This window comes from Cydia strobilella, chromosome 13 (assembly GCF_947568885.1).
Source record: "Cydia strobilella chromosome 13, ilCydStro3.1, whole genome shotgun sequence".
NCBI classification, from domain to species: Eukaryota; Metazoa; Arthropoda; class Insecta; order Lepidoptera; family Tortricidae; genus Cydia; species Cydia strobilella.
Window position 1 is genome coordinate 2,971,020 of NC_086053.1, and position 20,041 is coordinate 2,991,060.

The 20,041-nt window shown below is 38.1% G+C and overlaps 1 protein-coding gene across 1 annotated transcript in view; it reads right to left on the bottom strand.

Annotated features, from left to right (window-relative positions):
- LOC134746519 (disks large homolog 5) overlaps positions 1-17,816 on the bottom strand; it is a 52,398-nt gene extending 34,582 nt beyond the window's left edge. Inside the window, exons 1-12 of the mRNA XM_063680933.1 lie at positions 17,623-17,816; positions 17,174-17,225; positions 15,914-15,969; positions 14,948-15,213; positions 13,852-13,967; positions 12,868-12,990; positions 11,676-11,793; positions 10,534-10,679; positions 4,297-4,420; positions 2,494-2,606; positions 1,628-1,734; positions 557-696 (exon numbers count right to left, since the gene is read on the bottom strand). Coding sequence (XP_063537003.1) covers positions 557-696; positions 1,628-1,734; positions 2,494-2,606; positions 4,297-4,420; positions 10,534-10,679; positions 11,676-11,793; positions 12,868-12,990; positions 13,852-13,967; positions 14,948-15,213; positions 15,914-15,956 — 1,296 coding nt within the window. The 5' untranslated portion in view covers positions 15,957-15,969; positions 17,174-17,225; positions 17,623-17,816. The remainder of the gene's footprint in view (positions 1-556; positions 697-1,627; positions 1,735-2,493; positions 2,607-4,296; positions 4,421-10,533; positions 10,680-11,675; positions 11,794-12,867; positions 12,991-13,851; positions 13,968-14,947; positions 15,214-15,913; positions 15,970-17,173; positions 17,226-17,622) is intronic.
- Between the last annotated feature and the right edge of the window lie 2,225 nt (positions 17,817-20,041).

Consider the following 20,041-nt stretch of genomic DNA (forward strand, 5'->3'; position numbering starts at 1 on the left):
ATAGTTAGTTTGAGGTTGCTCCTTGTAACTTCCTGGATAAGTGGTCCAAACATGCAACAATTATAACACTTCATAGACATACCTCGGCTTCTCGTTGTGCGTCGTTCAGGTCGGCGATGGCGCGATCAAGCTGTTTCCGTAGTCGCTGCAGCTGCTGGATAGTTAGTTTGAGGTTGCTCCTTGTAACTTCCTGGATAAGTGGTCAAAACATGCAACAATTATAACACTTCATAGACATACCTCGGCCTCTCGTTGTGCGTCGTTCAGGTCGGCGATGGCGCAATCAAGCTGTTTCCGTAGTCGCTGCAGCTGCTGGATAGTTAGTTTGAGGTTGCTCCTTGTAACTTCCTGGATTAGTGGTCCAAACATGCAACAATTATAACACTTCATAGACATACCTCGGCCTCTCGTTGTGCGTCGTTCAGGTCGGCGATGGCGCAATCAAGCTGTTTCCGTAGTCGCTGCAGCTGCTGGATAGTTAGTTTGAGGTTGCTCCTTGTAACTTCCTGGATAAGTGGTCCAAACATGCAACAATTATAACACTTCATAGACATACCTCGGCCTCTCGTTGTGCGTCGTTCAGGTCGGCGACGGCGCGATCGAGTTGTTTCCGTAGTCGCTGCAGCTCCTGGTTGGCTTGTTCGAGATTATCCACGCGCTCTTTGTCGGCACCGTCGCCGGACATGCCAACGAGACCTGCGAAAGTCCAAATCAGGTGTGGTAAAACAACGTGAAAATTCCATACAAATTTCCTCTTGTACCAGTATGACAGAAGAAAATCGATCCAATAGTTTCGACACACGACATAAACATGCATCACAACTCTTCTCGTAATCAGGCAAAACCCCCTATAAAACAGTATCCGTCAATAAATATTTCTTTGATACACACTTTTTGCTAACCATACTTTTTCTGCATGACTATCAAGTACATTCCGAGACCTTACTAATAAGTCTAAACGCAATATGTTTGTGTTTTCCAACGAGGATTTCCCTTGGCTACCTTCCAACTGCATCATATTATCGGTTTCATGTTAGTATATTTTTGCATTGACATCGGAAATACGGAAGTACGCCAAATTTCAACAGAGTCAGACATCGGGAAGTGATTTGGGGCATTTTCTATGAAAAGGGACCTTATTGTCTATGGCGCTTACACCGCACAGCGTCGCGCGGCATTGTATTTATATCGGAGCATCTTTTATAATGGCGTAAGCGCCATCGACAATAAGGTCCCTTTTTATAGAAAATACCACATTTAAGCAAACAGACTGAATATGAAATTAAAGTTAAACTTATAGTTATCTGTGCAACAAGAGAGGAAAGTTGGTTTTTCTTGCGAGTGGGGAGGTTGGTTTCTTGGGTGTTTATTTTGAGCCCCGAGAAAGTTCTAAGTTAGAATCTTGAGCGTAGCGAGGGACTCAAAAACACCAGATGTAAAATAACTTTGCTCTCGTGTGACACATATAATTTTTCACCTCAGTGGTGAGAACATATTAAAGGTTAAAATGTATTTCGAATTTGTAATAGACCCCGAAGTATGAAGTGGCAGTTCATGGCCTTCACTAAATTCCAGGGAGTGACGAAAGTAGGCTTGTTCGAGCTGCTGAGGTGAAAAAGTCTTCTACCTTGTAACTTATCCAACGAAGGATCATTGGAGTGTTGTCCGTTGAGGAACCCATCGGTACCAACACCGCTTGCGAGCCCCAAGTGGTGATACGCTGAGTTGTCTTGTCTGTTAATAACAATTGGTTTATTCTATTATAATAAAATAAAATAATACCAATATACCAATTCTTGTGCGCCAAAAATCATTTTGGAGTATTAACAAGAGCCATCATAAATGAAAAATTGGCATTAAATATAACATAACAAATTAAATGGACCGTGGGCATTAGGGAGATGAAATTATATTTAATTAAGTAATTGATTGGGGGACGAATAAGCGATCTTAGTCTTAAATAGGCCTATTACAGCTCGTGTCATTTCAGTCATACGTTGGACATTAATTAAGATGATTAAACGTACATATACCAAATTTCAACTAAATCGGTTCAGCGGTTTGAGCGTGAAGAGGAGTTAAAAAAAAGGTATTCTAAAGTTTATATGTTTTTACTTCGGAATGGCGTCAATGTGATACCATAAATAAATTTGGCACTCCCGATTTATACGAAAACGATACCAAACATGGCCTAGTAGCTTCACTGATTTAGAAGTCGAGATAAAATTAAGAGCCCCGAACAAACTTTCAAGAGAGGATATTAATAGGAGGATTAATATATTCGATTATTTTAAACCGGGTCACTCACGTATTATTAAGTCGAATAGCTCGAAAACGTGAGTGACCCGGTTTAAAATAATCTAATATGTTTGAGTCTCACGGGAGTTTTATAGGATTAATATGTTTAATATCCCGAAAACTATTCAAGATATCGAAAAACTTGACTAAATTAAACTTGTAGCAAATTTAATCAGCGTTTGTCTAAGTACATACCGGGATTTTCCTAGTGTGGAAGTGTTCTGTGGAGTCTTCAGGTCGGTGCACTCCTTGATGGCGCGGTCGCGGTCCACGAGCGCGGATTCGATCTCGCGACGGAGGCTCTCCGCCTGCAACAACCCAAACATTACTCCCAGTAGTAAAAAGCTATAAATAATAAACTTTAATAGTACATTATTGTCGAGGCTCGGAAGTAGCTACTTGCTGGCTGAGGATTCGTTTTAAACGGACGACCTTGGGAGTCCGTTTAATTGAATCCGAAGCCAGCAAGTAGCCTTCCAGCCGAGTCATATATAGTGCTTTTCTCAAAAATGGCGCAATAAATACAAATATAATAGAAATATTTTACAGAAGCACCGTTCTTATGTATATATTTTCACAGAAAGATTTGCTTTGCCGCCGTTTTATTTTTTTAATTAAAAATAGAAGTGTATTTTTCTGCCGAAAATACGCCAACCTATTCGAGACACCTAAATAGTCGCGGTACCAACATTATAATAATAAGTACTGATCATCTATTTGGCTGTTTAATGGACCTATGCCTGCATTTGATATGGCCACTTCAACTTTTAGAAAGTTTGGAACTCGACAAATAATGGAATTTGTATGCAACATTGCAGTCCCGAAATCGAGACTGCAATGTTTTTAACTTTTTAATTTTTTGACTGACCATAAACAACGCACTTCGCGACCTACTTTTTAACCGGCAACGTCGAATTTGACGTCCATTTTTGAGAAAATAATAATTGTACCTACCCGACATAATAATCTTATACCTAATATTATATACATACTGATGTGTTTTGTTATGTAACTTAGATATAAATAGTTGTAAATATGAAATACTGTGTTTGACATGTAAAACTATGTTTTATAAAGGAATAAATGAATGAATTAATTATATTTTCTCCTAAAGGTCCACCGTACAGAAAAAACTACCAATGAAATGTGAATAGGCCACTCCACACAGAGGAATTCGGGGTTTTGAAAACACTTTTTCTTAACCTTGCAATGAAATGTGACATTTTCAACCGAAAGGGTACTTATTGTCGCTTGTCAGTAAGGCGCTATTTCCATATAGCTTCAACTAGAAATCAACCTTATCAACAAGCGACAATGTGGTACCTTTTGGTTGAAAACGTCACAAATGTTAACATGACTTACTTCAAATTAGGTCCGGAAATACTACGTATCCGGTGCGATGAGTGAAGATGATATGTAAAGGAATTTCATACAGCCTTACACACTTAGGCCTGTAAACCATCCTTCTTGTTTTTTAACGTCAAATTGTGACACAAAATCCTGGCATTCAACCATCAAAAAAATCTATAAGCAATATTTTTGGTTTGTTATGACATTCTGCCATTACGTTTTTTTTTGGGTTTTTTTATTATTACTAAGTACCGTTGAAGAAACCGGGAAAATTTCGGGAAAATTTCAAAACAGCTCGCTTTTTTCAAGTTTCTTTCGAAAAAACAATGTATTTTTCAATATACTCAATTAGGAATTTAAACAGGCCTACCTGTTTAAATTCCTAATTAAGTTTGCATGTTGCAGGTTGCATGTCTAATGTGTTTGTTTATGGCATTGACACTGTCATCACTCATCAGTGGCATTATGTGTGACGTATTTAATTTGTCTGAATAGAACTGGAAAAAAACGAATTTTTGTAAAATTCCCGAAAAAAACATTAGATTTTTTCCGGAATTTTCATCCCTATTACTAAGGGGTATTACAAGGGGAAAGAAAATTTGATTATTTTTGCGCTACGACGCACGGTTTAGGAGATATATGTATAACCTGTAGAGCTTGCGCACGCTGCTCTTCTCTAGAGAGCTGTAATGCGGATTCCAAAGCAGCAACCCTTTTCATCGCCGCCTGAAGGTCGTCAGTGAGTTTCTCCATCTCTTTGTGGACTGTATCTCTGTAACAAACATACTCGTTATAGACATTTCAAAGTTAGTTAATGCTTGACAAATTATTTATATTTAAAATGTCAATAATTTAATTAATAAATTAACATTTTATATTTTGAAATTAGTATTAGTTGAATACGTTGTAAAATTTTAGTGCTAACCACCACTTATGTGTTAACTTGTTGCTATTGGTGGGAACCTATAATTGGCTTTTTGTTATTTACTTATATAACTATTGTATAATTGATAGCTGTTGGTTCTCCAAAAAATAAATAAATAAATAAATAAACAATTAAATCTACGAATACAAATAATTACATGAGGTAACTATTAGTCAACACCGTTCGTTATTCGTATATTTAAAACATGCTCATTTATTGTAAGCTGCTTGTATGGTTATTGTAATAAAATTCGAGTTATTGTATTAAAGACAGACAGACAGACGGACAGACGGACAGAATCTTCTACTGTATGTAATTGCATGAATTTTATAGTAATTTAAATTGTATTTTTTCCTATTTACTCGTAATGCATGTTAAACATATTAATAACGGGTCACTCACGTATTTTAAGTAAATACGTGAGTGACCCGTTATTAATATATTTAATATGTCTGTGTCTCAACGAAGTTTTGTAATGCATGTTAATTATAAGATGTAATGTCAGGGGGGTGTCACTGCGCAGTTTAGGTATATTTGGCCGGCGCACCGCCCGGGCAGGTGTATGGATGGCAGTGGGCTGCCGCTCGGCTCGCACGATAGTCGTGTCACGTGGCGCTCTGGTAGAAGAGCCGGCAGTAAAGTTTCGAACCAACGTGATACCGCGATGAGATGCACAATGGTTTCCCATAAAACTGATGCTAAGTCCGAATTTGATAGTCTGCCACGGCGGAACTAGCCGAAAGTACAAAAAAAATAGCCACTTCCGGTGCGAAAAAGGGGGGGTCATTTAACCCATCTGATACTGCAATAAAAGCTATGGCATCAGTTAGAAATTTACTGGTAGATACAGAAAAGCGAAATCTGCCAGTATGATTCCTGCCGGAAGTGCTTGGCATACGCTCTCAAAGGTGACCATCGGGACCCCTAAATTAACCCATCTGATACCAGCATGAAACCAATTCCAGTCGGTAGATATGAACCTTCTCTTCAGGAATATATAAGTCTGCCAGGGCGCTTTCAGCCGAAACACCTTGACATACGAGATTATGTGAGCAACATCCGTGGAACCCGTATTTTGGAATTGTACAAATTACAGACATTTTAATTATTGCAGGCTTATGATTTATTACCTAATGCTTATATTTGTATATTTTTATGCCATTAATAACATATATTTCAAATTTATTAATATACACAATATAATTTGGGCATTAATTTAATACCTGCTTACGGCTTTGTACTTCTTTGTTTGCCTTATAAAGGTGCTAACAAATTAGCTACCGATATCTTTACAGTTGATAGTACTCGGCTCCTGAAGTATATGTAAGTATGAAACATTATAGGTTTTATGATGTTATTTTGAGAAAATTGGAAAACAAATTTGCTTTGTAAAAAAACTCTGTTAATGAGATAATTAAATGATACCTCATTGAACAGATTCTAAAACCTCTTTTAAATATAAAACTTAACTGGCCACTTCACGTTGATAAATCAAATGACACGTTGAAAATGACATTTAAGACACACAAGCAGTTAAATACATGATGATTCTTTTTTAGATAGAATTATAGTATATTTATTTTGTTCGGTAAATAAAATAAAAATTATGTGAAATTTTCTTAATTTCTATTAAAAGTTAATTGTTCTAGTGCAAAGTACCATCTCGTAAAAATTCTGTAGCTAATTTGTTAGCACCTTATATATAAATAATAAAATAATTTCAAATTACAATATTCTTTATTTACCAAAATGAACAAAATTATTATTATTACATACTTATTGTAAACGGGTGTGAAAAGACAGGATTTTCAACGTCAAGGACGTTTTTTACCAATAATCCAAATATGAACATTTTACATCATTTTTAGGGTTCCGTACCCAAAGGGTAAAAACGGGACCCTATTACTAAGACTCCGCTGTCCGTCTGTCCGTTTGTCCGTCTGTCCGTCCGTCTGTCCGTTTGTCCGTCTGTCACCAGGCTGTATCTCTCATGAACCGTGATAGCTAGACAGTTGAAATTTTCACAGGTGATGTATTTCTGATGCCTGTTGTATATTATATAAATATTTAAATGGGGCTCCCATACAACAAAAGTGATTTTTTGCTGTTTTTTTCCGTAATGGTACGGAACCCTTCGTGCGCGAGTCCGACTCGCACTTGGCCGGTTTTTTATTTGAGTCCCTTGTTAGTTTTTCAATTGTGCACTTGTGAAATCAATTTTTACCCGCCTAACTCAGAGAAAATCAAAGAAAACCAGCAATTTTCTTGATAACCATCCTTAAAACGGGGTCGATCGATATACATAAGAAAAGAAAGAAAGGGGTGAATAGAATTATTTAGTTTTAGTTGTCATAGACATCGAATTTATTAACTAGTATTTGCCAACAACAAACCATAAATGCAATTGAAGAAAACTTATACATATATGTATATATCTCACTTTCACGATTTTTACACATTATTCTTCGAGACCACGGGGACAACGCCGTACTCGATACGTCGGAGGTAAATCTTAAAACTTAAATACGCGATTAAGTCCCGTTTCCAATTTACATTTGAAATAGACAAGGGAGGGGTAAAATTAAATGGGGAGAAACTACATTTTATACGATTTGCAGACGACATCGCGGCGTTTGCAGAAACTTCAGCTCAACTAGAACATCTAATGTCTACTGTAGGTTATAGGTTTACCTGTCTTTTAGGAAACTAAATATTTTCTTTTATGCCGTTTAGTACAGCTTTGATGTCTACCGTTCTCCAATTCTCCCTCAATTGCTCATAGGTTAACTGGAAGAGATCCCTGAAAGGGATAAGTTCGCCTTTGTACAAATGATGCGTTTTTCTCTTGTTTTATATGTTTGTTTTTGTACAATAAAGAGTTTTACTACTACTACTACTACTAATGTTAACAATGGACACAGTATTTAACTAATTAGGCTTAAAGATAAACATAAAGAAAACTAAGACCCTTACAACTTCAAAATGCAAAACTAATCATCCTCCAATAGTTCTCAACAACATCCCAATTCAGCAGGTTGAAAGTTTTAAATATTTAGGTAGCTTAATTACCAGGGACTCCAGGTGCACACCAGACATCGTTGCAAGGATTGATATATGGCAAAAAAAGCTTTCAACCACAAGAAACAATTATTGAAATCCCGTTTATCATGTAAAAGCAAGAAGCTACTGATTAAGGTGTACATCTGGAGTATAGCCCTTTATGGAAGTGAAAAGTTCATCACACAAATATATGCCCTTATCGGAATTCGAACCCAAGACAGTCGGCTTTGCAGGCAGTAAGTAGGCCAGACCGGTCGTCAATAAATTAGTTATCTCAATTTGTAGTATTATAAAACAACACCCTGAATGTTAAACTACGTCATTCTTGCGTCAACGTCAAGAAATGTACGGGAGAGGTGGGCATGACGGGATACTTAATGTTTCAAGTCCAATAAAACTGAAAATGCTATTCTTTTTAAGTTTATGTTATTTTTAATTTTATCTTTGGTAATCAGTCTTTCATAATCAACACTTACTAGGAACTCTCTTGTTAGATAATTAAATTAAAAATAAATTAAAATGGCCGAAAGTGCCTTCTCTCCATCTTGTCCCTAGGTATGGTAAGATGGGGAACCCCTACGGGACAAGATAAGAATGATTCATAGAAATATTATATTTAGGGCCTAAACAAAACTTCAATTTTTGGCTATTGGGTCCATCGTCTGATAACTTCTCACGAACTGTTTTACTTTTATTTCTTAAGTCGTCTGAAGGACAGAAAATGTGTTTACAGCTAACATGTACCCCATCTTCCCTTTATAACAGCATCCACCGCTTTTTTCTTGGCCTCTAACCACTCTCCTCTATTTGACTTTCTTTTATACCTTTTCACCGTTCTACAAGAGAAGAATAAATAAATTCAAATCCGCAATTCTTTATCAGTTTATCACTTTAAAACTACGACCGTCAAGATGTACCCCATCTTGCCCCATGTGCCTAATGAAATGCGAAAGTTTTTTGTTAAAAAAAACCGTACTTGAAACCAAACAAGTCCTTAGCTGTTGGCGTGATTGCTGGGCCACAGGAATAAATTAATAGTATATATGTGCTGGTGATAATAAGTAAACAAACGCAAACCAAATAAACACAAAAACCGGCCAAGTGCCAGTCGGACTCGCGCACGTAAGGTTCCGTACCATAATACCATTACGCAAAAAACGGCAAAAAAGTCACGTTTGTTGTATGGGAACCCCACTTAAATATTTATTTTATTATGTTTTAAGAATTATTTAAAATCATTTATTCATCAATTGTGCATTACAGGTAATGAATACAGGTGTTATAAACAATTAGTTATAGTTTGTTGTTATAGCGGCAACAGAAATACATCATCTGTGAAAATTTCATCTGTCTAGCTATCACGGTTGATGAGATACAGCCTGGTGACAGACGGACAGACAGACAGACAGACAGAAAGCGGAGTCTTAGTTATAGGGTCCCGTTTTTACCCTTTGGGTACGGAACCCTAAAAATAACAAGGAATATGGCAAAAACAGTTTTTTTTGCAAATAAATAATTAACGACACCATTTGTCTAGCCGGTCACTGTGCGAACTGATTGCTATGATGGCGACGCATCGTCATGCGTTAACGGGATTCTGATGGTTGGTCAGTCGTGTCGCCATATAAAGCCGCTACCCCGTCTCGTCTTGCCCCTCTCTCCCCTACCCATAAGATAGTGATTAGATACACCAAATAAGTGAAAAAACGCCTCAAGCGTAAAAGAAACCACCAAAAATCATTTTATGTCGCATTACAAGCCTGATTTAGCTATGAATACTAATACCCCCTTATTCGTAAAACTTTACGAGCCTGAATTAGTTAAATTACGTTTTATCCTTTTCTTACAAATACATAAGTCAAAATGACAGACAAAGACAAACGATTCATATAGCTAATTCAATGACTATTAATCATATTAATCACATTATTTAATTTATTTTAACTTAATTTATTATAAATATGTGTTATTAATAACGTAATAATATACAAATATAAGCATAGAGTAATAAATTAATAAGCCTGCAGTATTTGAAATGTCCGTAATATGTACAATTCCAAAATACGGGTTATACGGGTACCACGGATGTTGCGCCACATAATCTCGTATGTCAAGGTGTTTCGGCTGAAAGCGCCCTGGCAGACTTATATATTCCTGAAGAGAAGGTTCATATCTACCGACTGGAATTGGTTTCATGCTGGTATCAGATGGGTTAATTTAGGGGTCCTGATGGTCACCTTTGAGAGCGTATGCCAAGCACTTCCGGCAGGAATCATACTGGCAGATTTCGCTTTTCTGTATCTACCAGTAAATTTCTAACTGATGCCATAGCTTTTATTGCAGTATCAGATGGGTTAAATGACCCCCCCTTTTTCGCACCGGAAGTGGCTATTTTTTTTGTACTTTCGGCTAGTTCCGCCGTGGCAGACTATCAAATTCGGACTTAGCATCAGTTTTATGGGAAACCATTGTGCATCTCATCGCGGTATCACGTTGGTTCGAAACTTTACTGCCGGCTCTCCAACCACTCGCGCAAAATTGAAAATACGCAATGGCTTCGAAACCTAAATCGCGATCTAATCTATATAAAATATGTAATATTTACGGTAGTACTATTAGTTATTCTGTGATAATGTTTTGAAAAGATGTGTCCCGCCGAGTTTGTTGCCGGTCCCATATTGGGATACCCTTCTCCAATTGAGGGGGGATTTAAATCTTCTCGAGGCAGAGGTGTGGGGTGAGAGCCGGCGTAGCTTTATTTGACGTTCATAAGCGCATTGTAATATGCCTACTTAAATAATAAATTAATAAACTATCTTTATCTTAATTGGAGTGTCAACTTTGTGTTACTCAGCATCCTCGCTTAGATGTTCACTATGATTATTCGGAATTTAATGTACCTCTCGCTCATTATAAGCGTGTACTCCGCCATAGCAGCATTCCGCTCGTCTGTTAGCCTCTTCATATCGGCACGCTCCCGAGCACCACCTTCCCATTGTCGAACTACATTTGCTACTTGCTGCTTCAGAGTGTTTCGCTCGCGAATCTGTGTGACACAATAAACAATTGAGTTCATGCATGAAATAGTTTGTGCAACAAGAGAGGAAAGTTGGTTTTTCTTGCGACTGTTGATTTTGAGTCCCGAACAAGCGAAAGATTGTATAATTGAATCACGAGCGTAGGGACTTAAAAACACGAGATGTAAAATAACTTTAAAATATTAAAGGTTAAAATGTATTTCGAATTACACAGAAAAATACAAAAGAAAATGTAATAGAAGTAAGAAGTGGCAGTTCATGGCCTTCACTAAATTGAAAAGCTACTTTGTTTCACTCCCTGGAGTGAGGAAAGTAGGCTTGTTCGAGCTGCTGAGGTGAAAAATATTTTGCAATTTTTGTTCAATAATCATTAATCAGGTTCAACACGAACGTAATCTAGAAATGTGAAAACGCAGTTTTTTTGTAGATAAACAGGTTTAAAAATGTAACATTTTTACATAGCGCCACTACCATTTGGCCTACTCTCGGATAGATGGCGTTGACGGTTTCGTTTGTTATTTAACAATTTTAAAGCATTTCAGTGAAAGAACATGGGTCAAAATCATATAGAAATAATTAATGCAAATAAAAAAAAACATTTATCCATATATAAATACATTTTATGGCATTTTTATACATCTTAATTTTTAGTTTTAATCGCGTGTCGATAGATGGCAGTGAATTTACTGTGGCTACAAAATTTACTATGACAGTACCGCTCTATCCTCTTATATCCTCTTTGCTAATACTACTTGTGAACTTACGACAGCGCTCCTCTCCTGCGTGAGATCATGATGTTTCAGGTGGCTGTTCTCCAACACGAGGTGAGGGGCACGTCTTACTAGAGTTAGAGAAATTTGAACCTTCTATACAGAAATTACGTTTCATATTTAAGTGGCAGCGACGTATCACTAGCTCGCGTCCATTGGAGCTGTCATTCAACTATGGAACATAAGTTCTGTACAGAAGATTCAAATTCCTTTGACAAGTACTTGTTAACTTACGACAGCGTTCCTCTCTTGCGTTAGTTCGTGGCACTGCGTCTTCAGGCGACTGTTTTCCTCTTGAATGAGGCGGAGCTTTTCCAAGGTCACGTTGTGGTTCTCGAGGAGATCATCATATCTGTGTACAATGTTCAAAAATGAATAATTATGACGTTTCCAACAGAAAGGTACCACATAAGCGACAATGTGGTACCTTGGTCGATAAGGTTGATTTCAAATTGAAGCTATATGGAAATAGCGTAATTGACAACCGACATAAGTACCCTTTCGGTTGAGAATGGCACAATTTATTGTAAAAAAGCGAGTGTTTAACCTTTTCGACGCCGTGTCTCACACAAAAGCTGTCACCGTCACCGCCGAAGTGTCAAAACTGAAATTGAACTTTATGCCTACGCATGTAGGTCTATGTTGCTCTGTGGTCTATGACCCATTAATCGGTCTTTGGCGTTGAACCTACGGTGCGTATGTATCGGAAATTGGCGTCCAAAAGATTAACACTTTTGAATGAGAAATAGTCATTACTAGTTGAATAAGCAGTCCGATGTTTAATAAAAAAAAACCGGACAAGTGTGAGTGGGACTCGCCCAAGGGTTCCGTACTTTTTAGTATTTGTTGTTATAGCGGCAACAGAAATACATCATCTGTGAACATTTCAACTGTCTAGCTATCACGGTTGATGAGATACAGCCTGGTGACAGACAGACGGACAGTGGAGTCTTAGTAATAGGGACCGGTTTTTACCCTTTGGGTACGGAACTCTAATAAGCATTTCTAGTGGTCACTTTATGTAAACATAACACGTAAAAATCTGCAAGTCTCGCACCCAATAAAATCTAATGTGATATAACCACAGAGGTATAACTAAGTGTATAATGCTGGTGCTTGGTAGGTGCTTGTAATGGGGTTGGCCGGTAGAAGTGTTTAGCAGATGGCGCCAGCATAGCTTGCCCTGTCAATCCCTAGAATTGTGTAAAATTTTTGTTTTTTTAATGCCCTGGATGCCAGCCCTTTAAGCCAAATCTCATAGAAAAATGGGGCAAGCTATGATGGCGCCATCTCTGTAAACCTTTGACAGTTGCCAACCCCATTTGAAACGTCAATTTTTTTTAATCAGACGTCAAAAATTTTGAACAATATCACGTGTTCAATATCTTGCCCGTGGGACCACAGTAAGCTCAATAAGGTTACATACCTCTTCTGGTAGCACTCAAACTCTTCTTTAAGTGCCTCGTATTTTCTGAGAGTGTGTACCAAGGCATCAGAGCTGCCTTCCGCAGTTCCACTTTGCTGTAGATGTTGGACTTCGCGCTCCAACCTTAAACAATGTTAAAACATAAGTTAGGGTTGTATCGATACAAACAAATTGATTCATGAAATAAAATACGCGCCCCGTCGACGCGCGTTTTGGGAACCACGCGATGACCCTTAGGCCCCATTCGCACGAGAGCTTAAAAAGCGCTGCATGTGTGACGCACCCATAGGTAAGAGCGAGAAAGAGATATTGCTTTCTCGCTCTTACTTATGGGTGCGTCGCACACGGAACGATTTTTAAGCTCTCGTGCGAATGGGGCCCTTTTTGTTCTAGTTCTACTATTCCCGCCCCCATATCTCCGAAAGTACTGGGCCTAAAATTAAGAATACAGTTAAACCTATAAAAAAGGGCAGGCGTGAATCGTTCTTAAGGTAAAATCAAACTTTGTAATAAAAAAAAAATAGACAGGTAGAAAATAAAATGTATAAAAACTAAGCCATAAAATTATTGTTTTTGATATTTACCAGTACAGAAAAACATTGTCAGCGGAACAGGACTCATCCAAATAAGGCCTTATTGCCCCTATGAGTTGGGAGGTGTTAAGAAAAGTGAGTTCTGGGTTCTTAAGAATACAACCAGAAAAGTGCTAATAGGTATCTGTATGAGGACATACCTTTGATTGTCATTCAACAGGTCCCCATACTTCAATCTGAGACTAGAGGCCTGCTGTGCGGATACTTCTAGCTGGTTCATAGCTGCTGTGCTGTCCGCGGAAGTATTCCAATTATACTCTGGCAAGCCAACTTTGTCAGAATAAAAAGGCGGCAAAATTAAAAAAAATGTCAAATCCCTCATACACATTTTGATTTTCGGTTTTTTTTTCCTGACAAAGTTGACTAGCCAGAGTATAAGATGCAACTTTACCTCTGGTTGTCATTCAACAGATCCCCATACTTCCCCCGGAGACTGGAGGCCTCCTGTGCGGATACTTCTAGCTGGTTCATGGCTGCTCTGTGCTGTCCGCGGAAGTATTCCAATTCCTACAACATAAACATATTTCACATTTGGGTACTAATCATTGTTCTTGATTCAGTATCCAAAGAAAATAAAACTTATCATTAAGATTTTACAAAGGACGTGAGATGTAATTATACTTAGACATAGATACAATTTCACTTGGCTGACCATTTCTATACCTCTCATTTTTCTTTTGTGGTGTGGCAATAAATGTTTTCTTATTCTTATTCAATAAGGTTTACAAACGAATTAACGTTATATTAACCTTCATAACATGCTCGCAACGCCTCGACGTCTATGTATGCTGCCTCTTAAGCTGCAGCTTCCCACCGCTGTTTCAAACTTATTGGACTGGGCCGTGTTGCATAATAAACTACAACTAATATTACAAGCGGAACTCCTTTTCTAATACGTGGAATAAGAAAAGCAGTTCCGCTTGCCCTGCCCGGCCCTGTTCGTAATTTGGTTAATATTTGTAGTTTTGTTTGTTTGTTGTTTTGTTAATGTTTGTAGTATTGTTTGTATTTGATAACATGCTCGCAGCGCCTTGTATGTTGTCTCCTAAGCTGATTCAGCTTAGGTAGCGCTTTCTCGCACTGGTGTTTCAAACTCTCGTTGATCTGTTTGTGTTTGTAGTTTGTTTGTAGTAAAATTAGGGTAGTATTTATTTACCTTCATAACATGCTCGCAACGTCTAGATGTCTCTGTATGTTGTCTCCTAAGCTGATTCAGCTTAGGTAGCGCTTTCTCGCATTGGTGTTCCAAACTCTCGTTGATCTGTTTGTGTTTGTAGTTTGTTTGTAGTAAAATTAGGGTAGTATTTATTTACCTTCATAACATGCTCGCAACGTCTAGATGTCTCTGTATGCTGCCTTCTAAGCTGATTCAGTTCATGTAGCGCTTTCTCGCACTGGTGTTTCAAACTCTCGTTGGTCTATTTGTGTTTGTAGTTTTGTTTGTAGTTAAATTAGTGCAGTACATAATACATAATATTATTATTTACCTTCATAACATGCTCGCAACGCCTAGATGTCTCTGTATGCTGCCTCCTAAGCTGATTCAGTTCATGTAGCGCTTTCTCGCATTGCTGCTTCAAGCTCTCATTGGTCTGTTTGGTAAGCGCGTCGTACTCGTACACGGGGGCGTGGACGTGGCCGTGTTTCACGTAGTTCTTATCGTAGTTGCTGTCATAGTCGATGGGGATGGGTATGGTGGGCAGCTGGGAGGCATTGTGGCGCTCGTTGCTCACGTATGTGTGGGACATTGACTCTGAATGGAGAAATGGTGGTAATTAGAAAAATTATACTATGAATAATTTACTTTGTTTCATTAGTCTAGCCTATTTTTTTGCTTAAGACCAGTACAGTATGCAAGTCTAAATAATTTCTCTATTTTAAAAGTTATAAAGAAGTTATATGATAAAAAAAACCATAGCCTCAAAACTAATCAATATATCACTCTATAAGGGTCGGTTGCACCACACCGTCTGTCACCGTTTTACCGTTCGCTAAATTTTATTGTATGGAAAGTTTCATAGTTCTCTGCTGCTTGACGTTAATCAGTCTGTTAATTGTGGTTGGTGCAACTGGCCCTAAGTGTAGCTGATGCTGGCGGACAATATTTTTATAAGTTTTTTTTGCTAATCGAACCGAGTATTTATTATTATAGTTGCATTTACCCCCGTTGATCTTACTCAAGTAAGAATCGTAATTTTTTGCGTTTGGTGATAGATAAGGCCGTGTTGTACGGTTGCGTTCGTGGCCCACAAATGGTCTCGCAGGAAGACCAGCGCTGACTTTAGGGTTAGCATTACATAAAAATATATATATAAAAAAAAATTCTAATAATTTTTTTTTTTAATATACTTTTTCTTTGTAATACGTTTGTATGAAATGTAGTTTACCATGAATAAATGAATTTTATTCCATTCTATTATGACAAGTTTGTAACAAACTTCAAGAGCACCTACCATTACTGCCATTGCTCTCCAAAGAAGAGTTTCCAGATGCCATAATAGTACAGGAGCTGCAACAATAAACAATACAAATATTACAGAATAGCCGGGTCCACACATAGCGAGCATACGCGCGAGGCAATTTCCTCGCGCACAAAACGGCCAGTGTAGACGTGCCTCGGCCGAGGCGGCGCGCGCGAGACACGTCTAAAATGTCGATACAACACGCGCGCCTCGGCCGAGGCACGTCTACACTGGCCGTTTTGTGCGCGAGGAAATTGCATCGGGCGTATGCTCGCTATGTGTGGACCCGGCTAATGATAGGTGCAGGTTGGGTTGAAAATAATACCATAAAACCGGCCAAGTGCGAGTCGGACTCGCGCAGAAAAGGTCCCATACCATTATCTATAAAAACGGCAGAAAAATCACGTATGTTGTTATTTTATTCTGTTTTTAGGGTTCCGTAACCCAAAGGGTAAAAACGGGACCCTATTACTAAGACTTCGCTGTCTGTCCGTCTGTCACCAGGCTGTATCTCATGAACCGTGATAGCTAGACAGTTGAAATTTACACAGATGATGTAATTCTGTTGCCGCTATAACAACAAATACTAAAAACAGAATAAAATAAATATTTAAGGGGGGCTCCCATACAACAAACGTGATTTTTTTGCCATTTTTATAGATAATGGTACAGAACCCTTCGTGTGCGAGTCCAACTCACACTTGGCCGGTTTTTTAGTATTTGTTGTTATAGCGGCAACAGAAATAAATCATCTGTGAAAATTTCAACTGTCTAACTATCATGGTTCATGAGATACAGACTGGTGACAGACGGACGGACGGACGGACAGACAGACAGACAGACAGACAGACAGCAGAGTCTTAGTAATAGGGTCCCGTTTTTACCCTTTGGGTATGGAACTCTAAAAATTAGAGGACTTGCTTTTTCACCCTGTGTATGAACCTCTGGGTTCACAGACAGGGTGAAAAAACAACAGTTAAACACCCATTTCTACAACTTTTGGCTTGAATAAAACACAACTACAATGGTACTAGAGTGTAGCTGTACTTTTTGTACTAATCATAAAAACATAAACATTGCCTCTTAGGAGTTAAAACATCCTCAATATAGACTTATTCAAGCCTAGGGCCATATTGCTATGAAATACAATCTTCAGTGAATGTCTAATTAACAGATTGTTTTTCACTCAACATTCATTTGTAAAATAAAAAGCTTTTTGATTATCTTACTCCTTAATAAACATAAACTTACTTGTAGGCTTAGGATCTGAGGTCCATTATGTCAATCTCCCACAGGATCTGATCTGCAATACCAATTTCCAATAAGATCAGTACAAGTAAAAACAATGTTTTACCGATCGCATCATTACTTCAGGGCGCCTGACACATTTTCTACGCTCTAACGACTATTGCAAAACTGAGAAACCGCAAAGGCGAATAGCGTAATACGAATATAGTAAGTACGTAAGAAAAACGACATAATTGGCATTACCAATTTTGTGACACGATACAGTCTAACTGTAAACGGACACGGTCTATCAACAACTTCACCAAAGCACTGAATTACTTATCAGACACCCAAAAAAGGCACAAAAGCTCTCCTTTCTCCAGAAGAACTTCACAGAATAGAATACCTATCAAATCGACAATGTAAACAAGCGGAAATATCATCAGGAAAGTCCTTATACACATAATACATACCGAGCTTCACAGGAATCACAGCTAATCCAAGGGAATTAGTGCTAAAACAAAGAGGTAACACAAATTTCTCGTCACTAATTTGCCAACACTTGTCGTCCGTTGCTAGACCTTTTTTTAGCTAATAGACAAGTGAATGAATGAAATGACGGGCATGACGGACTTGTCGGACATTTTGAACCAGTGTTGCCATTGTAAAAAAATCGGTAAAAGCATCTACAGATGTATTGTCGCATGTTGCACGTTAAAGGCGTAACATACTACCGAAGGTCGCGATGCGGTGCGGTAGTGTGTTACGATTTTTAACTTATCATGACCAACCTTAGAGCATTTATAACTGGAGCCGGCTTTCAATAAACTGCCAAAAAACTTGCACCATGTGCAAAAGGTCATGTAAATACAATTTCACAATCGATTATTGCTTATTCCCACAATCGCTTCGCAAGAGATCACTTGCTGGTAACTAAAAATGCCCGCATGTGCTTTGAGCACATGTAATAAACAATCAACCACTTCAAGGATAGAAAAAGATGTAAGTAATTTTAGTTATTTTTATTGGTCTAATATTATTTTTATAAAAATATTTTTCATCACACGTCAAATGAATCCATTTTTCAATCGATTTACAATTGGAATGTGGCTAAAATACTGCACTCCCCACGAGACTTGATCTTTATGGTATTTGAAATAGAGTCGATTATAATATTAACATTTATTGAACAAAATTACGGAAAAATCGGCGCTCCCCGTGACTTGATTTTCGTATTTTGGAAGAATGAACGTAACTGCAATTAAAATAGAGTTTAAAATGATATTTACAGGGTTTATTTGAAATGTCTAATGACGTAACGTAACGATCACCCCCGAGACTTGAAAGTAGAGATGAAGGCATGGTCAATAAAATCAATAATTGTCGATAATAAGTATGATTCACTAAAAACCTGAAAAATTTCCAAGTGAACACAATTTATTTGAATTTCGAGCAACTATCTCTGGCACCGTACATGCCTTACTTATAACTTACCTTATTTCACGCCTTAATTGGAGTAAAGGGCTTATTACACTTATCCTGCCGTTAGGCCTTAATGGTCTAAGTGAACAACTCTCTTCGTTGATTGTTATTGCATTGCGACACTTTTGTGCATATGAAATTTGTGCAAGCTACCAAACTAGTGTAACAGGATATAAAACCATAAAATGATTTATTGACATCGAATTGTTGTTATATCCAGGCCCACGTTTTATTAAGGCCTGCAAGAAATGACACTCGCCTTGAAATAAATCACATGCTATTCAGTCCTCCTGCAGCACCATGGTGGGAGCGTCTCATACTTGTGAAGCTCGCTCCAGACTACGCGGCGCGAAGCCGCGAACGCGAGTGTGGAGTCGATTTCGCTGATTAGCTAACTAGACTCCACACTCACGTTCGTGGCTTCGCGCCGCCATTCGCGCACGAGTGTGGAGGCCCTTTAGTTTATGGATGTTATAGAAAGGATCGCAATCTCTTATGGCAGAATTGTTGTAAAAGTGACCGCGTTAAGCTTTAAATAATAGTTCCTAATCTCTCCGGTGGCGCTAGTTAGGCTCTGGGACATGAGTATAACATGAACCATATAAGGCAACAAATAACCCGACCAAATTACGTAGGTTGTTTTTGGTAGTATTTCGGTGTATGGTGGCGCCGCCTAATTACTGTTTTTTGTTGGACACTTTTCATACTTAGAGATTTGGCTCCTTTATACAGTCTCCATGCTTTAGTTGTTACGTATAATTTGACGTGCCCCCTCCCCGCAAAAATCGGCAGACTGTTTTGTACATACAGAAAATTGTAGACAAGGCGTCTCCATTTGGTTATATCCTCTAAGGGTTGTGTTGTGCTATTAGCATCTTTTTTTCTTAAGATGTGAAAAGTAACGCAACGACAAAATGCAATAACAAACCACAAAATTAGTTTATTCTAGAATTTTATTTTATGATTTTCATGGTTCCTTTCGCTTGTCGGAGAGCGTAGACATAGTATATACAAGTAGTTATAGACGCGCCACCAAGCGACCGGGGGTAGGAGAAAGAATATTCATACAAAATTTGGGCAGCATAGGATTTTTTCTCTTTCACTCACTTATAAAATGACGCCACCCGGTCGGTGATAAGGACAAAGCATAGCACTATTTTCTCTTTCCTCTTATAGGAATCGTAATAAGACTATCTTTCTCTATTAAAGAGTGTCAGGCCCTTGTCGGAGAGAGAAGAGAGATACAACACGAATATTTTTTTGGGCAAATACGGTCATGTGTGTAGTTGGCAGATAAAGTGACCACAGCAAAAAAAACCGTATGGAAGTAAAGGCACTCCAACACAGACAACAAAACAAGATCTACAATAAAAATAATTATTATTTACATACAACGATGTTTATGTACGA